Here is a 14,603-nt window from a genome sequence, read left to right as displayed (position 1 = left end):
GACAGAGGGATTTTCTTTGCCAGGACACTCGGGGGAAGGTGTCAGCTTCTAGTCACTGCCAAGAGGAAGGGAAATGTTTCCTTTTTGTTTTTTGTTTTTTTTTTTTTACTTTCTTTTGGAAACAGACTGACGAGTCTCCGATAAGTCTGCCAGCAGCACTGGGCATGACATCCTTAACTTGCACGAGGCTTCTGTGAGTATAAAAGTTGTGCAAGGATTTGCCCAATGAGCAAATTTACGCGATTTAAGAGGTAGCAATTTGCATTACAATACAGCAACATGATAAACTGAACTTTATAGTAAAAAATACTGTATACATGTACACTTGTGTTTACATATTTGTGATGGATTTCTACAATGGCGTACCGCACGCATGCTATTTCTAGACCGTGACGTCGCATCGTAAAGTGGAAGTAAAGCCGAAGTTGGACATTATAGACCCGCCCTGGCATAGAAACAATGTTAATTCTGCTACTTTTCTCCAGTAATCTTTCAAAAACGAACATGCCGATCATACATTGCTTTTTTGGAACTTTTAGAAACGACTCTAGACATTACGACATATGAAGGATGCGTTCTTCATATGTTTCCCGAAAAAAAAAAAAAAAAAAAAAACAGAGAAAAAAATGTGAAGAATAAATCAACTTGCGCGGCCTTTCAACGCCAGCTCGGTGTATCCATTCACATTTCATATGCAGTAAATATTTTGTTGGGTTGGCATGGTCTTTCAGAGGACAAAGAGGTATGCCATTTTAATATTTTTAACTTATTTTTTTTGCGTGACGTTGTGCCGTGCTGCTTCTGTCTGACAATGAATAACCTGAAAGGAATTAAAATGGTATCCGACTGCCACTGTTACCTTTTCTGTTGTAAAAAAAAAAAAACTTTGGTAAGAGGGAAGTGTAAATAAATTATAGAATTAAGATTTGTTATGAATGAAAAAATTAAAAGTGTTTCTTGGCTGTCACTGAGTGGCATTTGCGATCGCTACACAAAATATAAGTTACCCCCAAGAACGGTTAGAGACGTAGGACAACCAGAGGATATAATATATAGGAAAGACAGGGCTTGTGGTAAAGGATAGCTTGTTGAAACAGGAGAATGTAATTGTCAGGCGCGTAAGAAAAAGGTGTCGATAAAAAAGTTAGGGCTCTGCTAAGGTCGGCTTGTTGTTTTCGTCTTTTTCAGCCCTCGACACTCAAGCCATCTTTTTAACAACGTTTTTATGTACTTCCACATCTTTGCAAGTGAATTTGGCACCAGGGACATCATTTTCGGAGAGAATTGGTAGGTTTAGCTTTGTAAACATCTCCTTCGTACACGATTTCCATTCATTTCCTATTGTGGACAAACGGCGGCGTGTCCTCCCTTAGCAAAAGTAGCTAACATCATGAATAATAATGAGCGGAAGTGACGTGTTGCTTGCAGTGCGCCATCATTGTAAGTAATTTTATTCGTGGCAGAATGCGCACACCCACAATCATGCATAGATGGATATTAATTTGTGATAGATCCGAAGAGACCCTGCTGAAGGCTAGGTGTAGCAACTTAAATATTCTGTCCTTTGACTTCAAATGAGACACATACACATCTTCGTAGTGGTGTGGTGGTTGCCTCACGTTTCAGGACTATCTGATTTCATAAGCACTGTGCCACATAAAAGGCTCAACTTCTCATGCCTTTCTCTGTTTACTCTTTCATCTTTCCTTTCGTCTTATTTATCCATTCACTCATCCTGCTTCCTATTCTCTCCCATGTCAAGAGGCCCTGCTCCAATCACAGTAGCTCATTCTAACATTCTTCCAATACTCGCTGCTCTAAACAAATACTGGTGCACAGCATTAACAGGTCGTCTGTATCGTTATTAACTCCACTCACTTAAAGCAACTATTGTTACAAAATCTGCAGTTGCTCATTGATGGAAAATGCTAATTGACCAAAGTTTCATAGAGAATAGGAAAAAATTGGCTTGTGGACAGAGAGCAGACAACGCTGCAGACAAAGCCACCTGCCAGTTTCTGTCACTATAAATATAGCGATGTGCTTGGAGAATGCATGCGTGCATGTGAGCGCATGTGCAAGTGTCTTCCAGTTGGGACGAAGAAGAAGAAGGCATCGTCTTTGTCACTGAGCCATGAGGAGTCACGAGGGGACGGTTTATGTGTTGGTGTGCGGGCTTCCTGTGGTGTGTGTGTGCGTATTGGGTGGATGTACGCAGTGATTCTCCTCCGCAGCTGTCTCTTCAGCTTTGACAATGGGCCGGCTAACAAAGACGTGGCCTTGAGCCTCTGTCATGTGATACGTGTGGTCTGTAGGCTCTCGGTCAGATGACCCCCCCCATTGTCCTCTTCAGTGACACACATAAGCAATCTCAGTATTTAGACCTACGACGATGAGAAACTTAACCACTGTCCTTGGTGATGCTCAGACACATTATTAACCATTAAAATGTACCACTGCTGTAAATACACACAATGACCACAACAGGCAATTTAGCACAACGAAAGTGATTATGTATGTGATTGACAAAGTGGGGTCCGCACTTGTGTGGCAGTGTCATTCACCACCGGCCATACTTCCTTGACAATGATAACATACTGTAGTAATTCAACAGTAGAATCCTTGAAGTTACTGAATAGTTATCCGCAGTGGGGCACAAATTCTTCATACAGAGCCCAAGGATTTACAGTGGGGCAAGTAAGTACTTAGTCAACCACTAATTGTGTAAGTTCTCCCACTTGAAAATATTAGGGAGGCCTGTAATTGTCAACATCGGTAAACTTCAACCATGAGAGACAGAATGTGGAGAAAAAAAAACAACAGAAAATCACATTGTTTGATTTTTAAAGAATTTATTTGCAAATCATGGTGGAAAATAAGTATTTGGTCAATACCAAAAGTTAATCTCAATACTTTGTTCTGTACCCTTTGTTGGCAATAACGGAGGCCAAACATTTTCTGTAACTCTTCACAAGCTTTTCACACACTGTTGCTGGTATTTTGGCCCATTAATCCATGCAGATCTCCTCTAGAGCAGTGATGTTTTGGGGCTGTCGTTGGGCAACACAGACTTTCAACTCCCTCCACAGATTTTCTATGGGGTTGAGATCTGGAGACTTGCTAGGCCACTCCAGGACCTTGAAATGCCTCTTACGAAGCCACTCATTTGTTGCCCTGGCTGTGTGTTTGGGATCATTGTCATGCTGAAAGACCCAGCCATGTCTCATCTTCAATGCCCTTGCTGATGGAAGGAGATTTTCATTCAAAATCTCTCGATACATGTCCCCATTCATTCTTTCCTTTACACAGATCAGTCGTCCTGGTCCCTTTGCAGAAAAATAGCCCCAAAGCATGATGTTTCCACCTCCGTGCTTCACAGTGGGTATAGTGTTCTTCGGATGCAATTCAGTATTCTTTCTCCTCCAAACACGAGAACCTGTTCTATCTATAAGTTCTATTTTGGTTTCATCTGACCATAACACATTCTCCCAGTCCTCTTCTGGATCATCCAAATGCTCTCTAGCGAACTGCAGACGGGCCTGGACGTGTACTGGCTTCAGCAGGGGGACATGTCTGGCAGTGCAGGATTTGAGTCCCTGGCGGCGCATTGTGTTACTGATAGTAGCCTTTGTTTCTGTTGTCCCAGCTCTCTGTAGGTCATTCACTAGGTCCCCCCGTGTGGTTCTGGGATTTTTGCTCACTCTTCTTGTTATCATTTTGATGCCACGGGGGGGAGATCTTGCATGGAGCCCCAGATCGAGGGAGATCATCAGTGGTCTTATATATTTTACCTATTGCAGATTAGTCTTCCCAGCCTGGTGCAGGTTTACAATTTTGTCTCGGATGTCCTTTGACAGCTCTTTGGTCTTGGCCATCGTGAAGTTTGGAGAGTGGCTGACTGAGATTGTGGACAGGTGTCTTTTACAGCGATAATGAGTTAAAACAGGTGCCTCGTTAGACCTCGTTAGAAGAAGTTAGACCTCTTTAACAGCCAAAAATCTTGCTTGTTTGTTGGTGACCAAATACTTATTTTCCACTCTAATTTGGAAAAAAATTCTTTAAAAATCAAACAATATGATTTTCTGTTTTTATTTTCACATTCTGTCTCTCATGGTTGAGGTTTACCCATGTTGACAATCACAGGCCTCTCTAATCTTTTCAAGTAGGAGAGCTGGCACAATTGGTGGTTGACTAAATACTTATTTGCCCCACTGTACATGTCATGATGCGAAAAGAAAATCGTTTCAAATATTTTCAGATCGTATTTCAGAAATGTTGCTTATCGCATGTGGAGGGGGAAGTTATTTCAAAGCTTGACACCACAATAGATATTGTAATTACTTGCCTTTTGACACACTGGTGAAGTAATTTGGCTATCATCTGCAGTAAACTCCTGGAATGGCTATGGATTTCACTGTGTCATAATTAATATAAAATGTCAGCTTTAGTAGAATAAACAGTATTGCTGAAGAATGTGACAGTGCTAAAAAAAAAAATCTTTAACCATGAGAGTTTACAATGCCATGGGGATTGTGACAAAGTAAGGGCTGATAGAAGTGATAGTGAAGAAGAGGAAAAAGGAAGCAGATGCTTGTGTTTTGGCACATGCACACTGTGATAGGAAAATAATGACCAAGAGCAAAGTGTATCTTGGATGGTCTGGAGACAACATGTCAGAGGCCACATACCTCAGCCAGTACAGTCCTTGCAGGAAAACACCATATGTGATGAAATTAAAAGTGAATCCATCAGTACATGAAGTATATGTGCCGTTTACCAGTGCGAAGGTTTACCATGGTTTTTAACGGTCACAGTTTAAAAAAAAAAAAAAAACGCAGAATTTTGCCATACCAAAAATCTATCACAGACTAAAATTTTTTTGGGGGGGGGGGAAAAAAAGGTTACATGCTGCTCTATATTAAAGATACTTTAATACTTCTATAAAAGAAGGACCCTGCCCCCACATATTAGATTTTTGTTTATTCATTAGCATACTTTTCCCAACTATTTTTATTGTGTTAATAAGTATTTTTTTAAATGAAGAAAAAAAAAAACGGTTTCCCACTTACCCAAATATATATGGCGGAAAACACTCAGATGAGTTGAAGTTCTGCTCTGAGACCCCCAATTTGGCCAAATTTCAAAATTGTCCTATATGCATGTGTGATGCATCATTGGAAAGCTTAAAATATCAATGTTCTGGGGGAAGAAAAATTTTGAACAGGAGGGTATTTAAAAAAAAGAAAAATTTTGGACAGCAAAACCCTAACTCAAGGCGAGAGCGCCGAGATCAGAATTAAAGACGCCACGATTTTAACGAGATATTATCGCGTACCTACCTTGTTTCTATCCAAAAACTCTATGTAGCGTGTATCACCGGGTGTCAAGACACAGCTAGGAATGGCCACAGCCAGATTTTGGGGGGATTTTAAGGGTGAAACATGGTGATATAACAAGGGCCGTGATGCAGAAATCGCAGACAACAAGGAGTGGTTGAGATGTTCTTTTTAATATATTTACCCTTTTAAACATTATTTTTCAATTTTTCTCTGTTTGGATCAATCATTTATCATCTAACATACTGGGGGAAATGCGACAGAAACAAAAAAGATACAATTAAGCGATAGTTATGAGGTAGATATCCGTGACTTTTTTACAGACGCCAAATTTTTCGTTGTGACGTAATTTCTTTAAAAGTTTAAAATATGCGAGTTAATAATTTTTGAAAGTCATTTTTTAAAACTAATTATACATCAAGTAATGATTTTAAGCTAAAAATGACAGACATTTTGAGTAATGAATATAATTACTTACCTTCTTTTTATGGATAGGTTGAAACAAAAGCGGTTGCGCGACGTCTGTAAACGGGGGTTTTCAGGGTAAAACGGGCAAAATAAAAATAGTTCGGGGGCTTAATGCGCCATGAATCTGCTATGGCAGCATATACACATATTGTTCTATCAAACATAACAGTTGTTTTGGCTTAAAATACTGCAGTTTCTTTTAAAGAGAAGTGCAAGAGCAGAAACTTCTTTTTCAGTCTTGTCTATGTTTTCTGCCATATACAAAAAAATCATACATTTTATAGCGGCAATCGCAATTCGATGATATTTTTGCTCAAGGTTATTATACTGTCATAATCTGATAGCGTCCCATGTCTAGCATTAAAGAGAATGATAATACTAAGGGGGTGTGAGATATCAATAGAACCGTTATGTGGCAAGATAACAAATATTAATAAAGTTGACAAAAAAAATAAGTCACATTCATGAGCAATTATCGAAAATGGATCGAAAATTACGAACATTTCCGAAAGTATTCCGGAAACAGCCGAATGGGGCTTTGACGTCACAGCAAAGAAACAACAGGTCGAGGCAGGTGCCATCGTTGTTTATCGACGAGAGAGTTCGTGTCGCGTTCGTGTTTTATCAAAAAATCGCTAAAATGGTTCAAACCTGTCATGCTATGTGGTGTACAAATAGCCATTTGTCGCAATGTAGTACCCATGAGTTCGGAAACGCAAGAAAAAGAGCTGGACTACGCAGACAATGAGTTAAGTTTGTCTGTGCAAAGAGGGCTAATTTTGCAGACCAAGTCTCCGGCACGGTTTTGTGTGGTGCGCATTTAACACCTGAAAGCTATTCGAACTATGGACAAATGAAATCAGGTTCTGCTAAGAAATTGCTGCTGAAAGCAGATGCGGTGCCCACCATACACGCGCAGTCACCGAAATGTCCCGAGATATCAAGAAAGAGGACGATGACTGGCACTGATGAGACCACCCCACCACTCCAGGCTGAGCAAAGGAGGTGGCAGCCAAGCTCGAAATGGCCAGAGTGAGTACTCTTTTATAATAAAAAACATATCACGCATTGGATATAGGACTGGACACATGTATAAATTATCGCCCGTAAAATATATACAACAAATCCTCTAATCTCATTTATATTTGTGTCTGTTGGCAGATCGAAAACCTATGATAGCACAATAAATGATAATTGTTCTATACATTATTTTATTTTGCGGTCACGGTGTATCAGCTTCGCAAAAAGAAATGCAAAACAAACCATTCGGTGTTTCCCACACGATCTGTTGCCGGTGTTTCATCAGTGTGAATGCTCCCCTCAATGATCGTTTCATGAGGCTACATTGGCTTTCGTTTGGGCTCAAAATGATAACACAAAACACCAAAGAAAGGTTCATAACTCTCCTTGTCACCATTAGAAGAACGTTCGTTACGTCGGATTCGTCGCTGCAACTAGAAATAAAATTGTCCGCCATTATAGCCGCCATTCAATACTAAGCACTGAGCCGGTTGTTTCATTGTTGTGACGTCTCGCACACAATATGCTAGATTTCCGGGATCTCGGGCGCCGGTCGTTTTAGCTTGACAATCATTCCAAATTTCTATCATTTTCTTGGTGTTGCGATGTGTGTAATTACACGAAGTGGCGTGATATGAATCCAAAAGGCATGCGTTTATGGATAAATGATGGAATATTAGCATTTCCCCAGGTGTTTTCACACACTTTAAGCAACTTTATCATCCATATTAACACACCCAATTGAAGCAGTAAGTATCTTTCTTCTCTTTGCTTCCTAACCCAAGATGCTTATTATACACATTGACTGCAGTGACAGAGTGTCTCATTGAAACAACTGTATACTCCCGGGGCCTGCTAAAAAGAGAGAGAGAGTATGTGTAGTGTACAAGGGTCTGGGGAATCATTTAGTGCGCTTATGTGTAAGTGGTTAGGGTGATCCATCCGTTCTGATGGCATCTAACCTTGACGTGTCCTGCCTCGTGTGACATGGGGTTATACACTTTGCTGGAGCGTCTAGGAGCATGCACCTTGTCTGTAGGAGTCAGCATGTGTTTGTGTGTGTTCGTACATGGGCATGCAAAAAGTGAGAGACCTAAAGGTGGCGAAAAGATGGAGAGCAAGCTTGTCAGGTTGTTCAGTGTCTTTATATATGTTCTTGCCCCCGGGAGAGCCGTAGGGGACTAAATAAATGCCTGTTCTGCTTGTTAGGAAACACACACATGTGCCTAACATGGAAAGGACAATTGGAACCCTGCATACCTGCCACTTAGCATACAAGGTGTATATATGCGAAAGAATGTTTTGAGATCTGCAAATGTTTTTCAGGTGCCTGATCGATTTCTCGAGGTGGCCCAGGTGACTCTTCGTGAGTTCTTCAATGCCATCGTGGCCGGCAAAGATGCTGACCCTTCATGGAAGAAGGCGATCTACAAGGTGATCTGTAAGCTGGACAGCGAAGTCCCAGATACTTTTAAGTCCCCAAACTGCCTCCAGGAACTGCTCCATGACTGACAAGGAGGCAGGAAGCCCAATGGGCTACTCTGGACCACCGCGACAAACATGAAATTGAACAATATGTCCGAAGGAGCTGTTCAGTGATGCTCGGGAAGGATCCTGAGATGCAATGAAGTTTGTTATGGACAAAGACAACATTCTTCTGGACGGTCACAAGAAATACAAGAGTTTCATTTGAAGATGTTCCTCTTCCTCAGCCGTTCCTGCATGCTCTTCATCCTTTTGCTGACAGAGACTGGAACCAACGAGAAATGGAAAAATATAATATATACAAAGCTCTTTTTATTGTGGATGTTTTTAAGTGTGATGGGCGTTTCTAAGGAAAAAAAAACGTGATGTTCCTGTATTTTTGCTGTTCTCCTTTGTATGAGCTTACACAATCTCACATGCACGCCAACACACATTTCTTGATTAGTAAAATTCCATAGCATTCCCATCAAACTGTTCATTTCCCTTCTATGTTTACATTCTGTTTGTCTCATTCAGTGTGGCAAGACATGGAGGTTTTTGCTCTGAAAGTATGACATGTCAAGCTTACGTTGCATTCAGGCATTGCCGAGATTCAATGAGTTGGACATTAATAAGCCTGCTGTGTTTTTTGGTGTGTTTGCAGCTTAATTTGTTAAAGGGATTTGTTTGTTTTTCCAGCAGGAGCATTAAAGAAAAATGAGTTTGCACTTATTTTATTTTCGATGATACATCAATCAAAAGACCTAACGGCATCTTTATTTAAGTGAAAAGTGGACTTGCTGTATTTAAGTGTTTTACTGGCCACAACCAATAATCCTTTGCCTCAACAATCATTCCTATTTCTGCTGGTTCTGGATTTTCACAATTACATCCTCTTCCCTGGTGGAGTGTTGACTGCTTTCAGTGATGAATAACAATTTGAGCGTCTTTAAAAGCACTCGTGTCTCACATGTCTGCAGACAAATTAAGAAGAAAAAAACAGTTGTTCAATTCCTCTATTTTCTCTGCACATTCATGAGGTTAAAGAAGCTGACATGAGGTGATACGTTCAGCAGCATAAAAAATGCACTGCTGCACAGAAACTCTTGACGACTCCCATTGTTTTATTTAATGCTGATTACTGCTGTTAATAATATTCTGAGGCCTATTATTCTAATTAAAGCTTGCTACAGATTTGACCTCTGGTTTAGTCATTCATCACACTACAACATGAAAATAAATTATTGACAAAGAAAAGTGGAGTACGTTGTATTTTATGGCATTCACCATCAAACCAGGCAGTAACCAGGCAACATGATGGCCACTTTAACTGCACCGTCCTCTCTGGCTGTATTCTCCATCAGGACATGTGATCCCTCCTTGTTGTTGCTGATGAATTGAAAAGAGGAGTGCTGTGTGATTATTGTCAGCACAAAAGCCTCAAAAAGCTGCTGACGCCTAGATTAGCCAGTACAAAGACGCAGGGGCATGCACACACACAGACGCACTCGTGAGTACACACGCGGCCCATCTGCCCTTGATACACGACCATCATCCTCAGCGCTGATGTGCCCCTGTTTTCGGTGTCCACACCTCTGCAAGCCTCCTTCATTAGAGCACTTTCATCTCCTCGAATGACACTTACCAGCACTGTACGCACCCTGGTTGCGAACCACACATGCCAGTGTGCTCTGGCATAACATGGCACCATCACCGGCATGGGCTCAATTGCCAGCAATCCAGTGTACGTCAACAACTTCCACTAAAGGGACACACAATGGAGTGCACACATCTGCCAAACCTGATACTAACACAAAACTCGAGGCACATTTCAGTTGTTAATATCGTATCACTATTTTCAGTTGTCAATATTTATTTTATATACCTTTAACTTCAAAGCAATATCGAACCTAAGGCTTTCTATTTTCAGTTGTCAATATTCATTTTAAAACCCATGACTTTAAAGCAATATTGAACCTAAGGATCATTTGTGAAGTTGTCTGCATTCCGAAAAGTAAAATACTGCATAATAATATAATAATGGGTGCGTACTGTAACTATAAAAGCATTACTCTCAGTGTTAGTTTCAATGCAGCCTGTTTTTTAAAGACCCTACCACTTACATAGAATTGAAGAAAGTTTCTGTCCCATAAAATGGAAAAAATAGTTTTTACAGAAGTGTGAGGATTGCAGAAAAACTAGGGCTGTCACACGATTAAAACTTTTCATCGAGTTAATCACAGCTTAAAAATTAATTAATTGTAATTAATCGCAATTCAAACCATCAATAAAATATGCCATATTTTTCTGTAAATTATTCCTGGAATGGAAAGATAAGACACAAGACTGATATATATATTCAACATACTTGTCAAGTTCAAAAAAAGATCCTTAGGTAGACATTTGTAAAATTACCCAAAAATAAGGAGAGAAGACACTCAGTTTTTTTGGCCAAGGAGAGCAAGGAGGGACTAGACAGTGAAATGCTAGATTACGCTGTTTAGTCACCAAAATTGATCTAAAACTAAACTCCTTGCTCTTTCTTTTATTAGGGGCGTGTCCTAACACAGAAAGGTGCCGCCATAAAGGGAGGGGGAAAGCAAGCTGGAGACACCCATGTGATTTTGATTGGCTATGTGTGAGCATGTAGGCGGAACTAACTAAATACACGTGTGTAAGCAAGGGCATTTAGATAAAGTGGTCAGAATGACCCAGACACTTCAGTTATGCAACGCTGCAGCCATTGAAGATGTCCTCGAATGGAAGATGTCCTCGAAAGTCTAGACGTAAGATGCTGAAGATGTCCCAGAAGGTCTAGTTACGCAATGTTGCGGCCATGAAGCAAGGCAGTTGTCACCCCGACCCTCTTTAACACTTTATAACACTTTAACCATTACACTATAACCTATTATAGCAAGCAATAATCATTTACTGGTTATATCAATAAGAAGAAATATGTATTAGATATATATGAGCACAAGCAAATATTCAATCAACCCTCGATAATTAACTCAACAATACTGTACATAAGTACTGTATTTATTTATTATAACAATAAATCAACAAGATGGCATTAACATTAACATTCTGTTAAAGCGATTCATGGATAGAAAGACTTGTATTTCTTAAAAGATAAATGTTAGTACAAGTTATAATTTTTTAAAATTAAAACCCCTCTTAATGTTTTCGTTTTAATAAAATTTGTAAAATTTTCAATCAAAAAATAAACTAGTAGCTCGTCATTGTTGATGTCAATAATTACACAATGGTCATGGTGCTGAAACCCATAAAATCAGTCGCACCCAAGCGCCAGCAGAGGGCGAAAAAATACCAAAAAACACAAGTAACAAGTGGACATGACACTGTGCTGTCATTTTATTGCCTGGCACGACCAGACTGTTCTCCCTGTATTTTTCAAACACTGAGAGAAAAGTCTGGGAGCCAGCCCATTAACGGCCTCTCGAGCAGGTACAAAATCAATCGACAAATCAGATTCGTTTAATTGCGTGACGTGTTCTTAGCGAGCAATGTCACTCTTGCGCGTCGGAAGTCGTCTCCACAACAACACAGATGGTGAACAGGAGAGCCGAGAACATGTTCCAATCCACGGTAAAATCAGTTTTAAATTACCAAAAACACATCGACACGAGTCATTGACAACAGTCTGTCTCGCGTTGGCCATGTTGAATAAACTCCGCTCTCCTCGTATGTTTACTTCCGCGCGCAAGTCCCTCGTCCTGCCCTCGTCGTTTAACTAACGTCACGTCTGCCCGTCGCTGATTGGTCCACTCTGCTGTCTGTTTGCTGTGGCTTGCTCCGCCCTGGAAATTGTATCCGCTGAATGGTGGCCAGACTCAATAGCTGGAACAGCGGTGAGTCTGGTGTCATTTTAATCTGTTTGAGCGGGGCATGTGCGTTAATTGCGTCAAATATTTTAACGTGATAAATTAATTGCCGCCTGTTAACGCGATAATTTTGACAGCCCTAAGAAAAACACAAGAAAAAGCAATTAAGTGAAGATGAAGAAAAAACGAATGATATGGAGCATTACTGTTGTGGAAATGGTATTATCAGTCCAAAGTTTGGTTAGATTTTCTCAATGCTTCTCCAATCAATATGAGGTTTCACCCAATCCTGAAATGTACTGTATATATGGCAAAACATTGCAGTAGATTTTTTCATGAAGAAAGGAAACAGGCGTGAAACCAGCTAACACCTAAAAGAGAAAGTATCAGCATTAACTGCCAAGGGTGTGAATGAGCGCAAAAACCAAGAAACCCACAAATTAGTCAAAATTCTTTTATCCCAGACAATAGAAGGTGATTTAAATCCTGACATGTTTCAGTGAACACTTCCACCTTCGTCAGAGGATCTAATTTATAAGTGTAGGCAAAATTAACTCATTCCAACCATTTCCACAAAGTTAAGGTCAAGGAAAAGATCAATTTTGGTGTGGATATGTATGACTATTCAAAGCTATGATTTATTGCACTGTACAGCTAATTGTTTGGCGTTAACATAGGTCCACGGGTAGGTCGACCTCTACTTTGTAAGATAAGTATCCTTCGGTGACTGCAGAAGCACTTGTACAGTATATAAAATGAGCAGAAGGAGCGAGATGAGGGGCTGTTGCATGCGCCAAAGACTGGGAAAGACTGAACGAGAGGTGGGTGGGGGCACTTTCTGTTCTGTATGATCTCTCTCTCACGCGTACACACGCACGCACAAACACAGTCTGCCTGTTAAAGCACATCTGAGCATGGCAACAATAAAACAGCTGTGTTTGTGTTGGCCTGCTGATTATTTCATTGTCAATCACACATACACGTGCGTATGCATGACACGCACGCATGCGAAAGAACTGACATTGTGTGATGCATTTTGGGTACGTTCATATAGGGTTGAGATAAATAAAAAGAAGAAAGACAAACTTACCAACATACAAAACAGAATGGGAAATTAAAGAAGTGAAAGTCCAAAAGATAAAAGATGCAAAGTGGACTGCTGGCTTGTTGAACATACTGCAATCAGCCAGCACTGCAGGTTTATTTGCTTCAATCCTCAAAGATGACACCCAGGTGCATCACTTGTTGTTTCTGACAGCTGTTTACTCCACCAAAAACACTCAGCAGCACCCCCTAACGCAACCTTTTCTATTAATGACCACCCCAAACCATCCTTCCTTCTGTCTTCCTTCCATCACATTGAAGGCAAAACTGTGTGAGTAAAAAAGAGAAATGTCTCCAAAAGACCCCAAAAAAAGTTAAGATGATGATGGGGGGAAATTAACTCCCTTTAGAAAAGCTGTGACCAGAATATGTCCATGACATAGAGGGCTATTTCCACATGAAATTGGTCATATAGCAGTAGACGAAATAGTATGTAGTCAAAACCTAAATGATACTGGCACATTATGATGTAGATTACCTCATCCGTAAACAAAAATGTTTTTAAATATAGTTGGTTTCAATGTTAAACAAATGTATTGCATTTTTATCCCGATATTACCGAATGCATAAAGTAGGTTTGCCAAGATTAGTCAACTACTCAGTATAATGTCGACAATCAAAAGATTTGCAAAACAACGTAATGTTTTCCTTTTTAAATTTTTGTTTTGCAATCAAAACTCTCTCTGCTTGGGTTAGAAATTTTTGGCATGAGGCGGATTCGATACAAAATTAGATACACTGCTGGCCAAAAGTGGTGGCACTCCTGCAATTCTGTCAGATAATGTTTAATTTCTCCTAGAAAATGATTGCAATAACAAACGGTAGAAATATCTTATCTTATTTTGCTTGCAATGGAAAAATACAAAATAAAATTAAAAAAAATAAAAATTAAAAAAATTAAATCATTATAATTTTACGCAAAACTCCAAAAATGGGCCAGACAAATGTATTGGAAGTAGGCAGTATCACATCCTTTAAAAAAAATAACTGCGAACAACCAGTTCCGGTATGCATCAGTGAGTTTCTTACAATACTCTGCTGGAATTTTAGACCATTCTTCTTTGGCCAACTGCTCCAGGTCTATGAGATTTGAAGGGTGCCATCTCCAAACTGCCATTTTCAGATCTCTCCACAGGTCTTCTATGGGATTCAGATCTGGACTCATTGCTGGCCACTTTAAAATCTCCAGTGCTTTCTCTCAAACCATTTTCTAGTGCTTTTTGAAGTGTGTTTTGGGTCATTGTCCTGCTGGAAGACCAATTAACTCTGATGGAGACAAGCTTTCTCACACTGGGCCCTACATTATGCATTAAAATTTGTTGGTAGTCTTCAGACTTCATAATACCATGCACACGGTCAAGCAGTC

The 14,603-nt window shown here is 40.0% G+C and overlaps 1 protein-coding gene across 1 annotated transcript in view; it reads left to right on the top strand.

Annotated features, from left to right (window-relative positions):
• LOC130912073 (prospero homeobox protein 1-like) overlaps positions 1-11,932 on the top strand; it is a 35,031-nt gene extending 23,099 nt beyond the window's left edge. Inside the window, exon 7 of the mRNA XM_057829874.1 lies at positions 8,151-11,932. Coding sequence (XP_057685857.1) covers positions 8,151-8,336 — 186 coding nt within the window. The 3' untranslated portion in view covers positions 8,337-11,932. The remainder of the gene's footprint in view (positions 1-8,150) is intronic.
• The last annotated feature ends 2,671 nt before the right edge of the window (positions 11,933-14,603 follow it).

The sequence above is a fragment of the Corythoichthys intestinalis genome, chromosome 2 (assembly GCF_030265065.1).
Source record: "Corythoichthys intestinalis isolate RoL2023-P3 chromosome 2, ASM3026506v1, whole genome shotgun sequence".
NCBI classification, from domain to species: Eukaryota; Metazoa; Chordata; class Actinopteri; order Syngnathiformes; family Syngnathidae; genus Corythoichthys; species Corythoichthys intestinalis.
The sequence above is the reverse complement of the archived record's forward strand: the minus strand, read 5'-3'. Positions and strand labels throughout refer to the sequence as shown.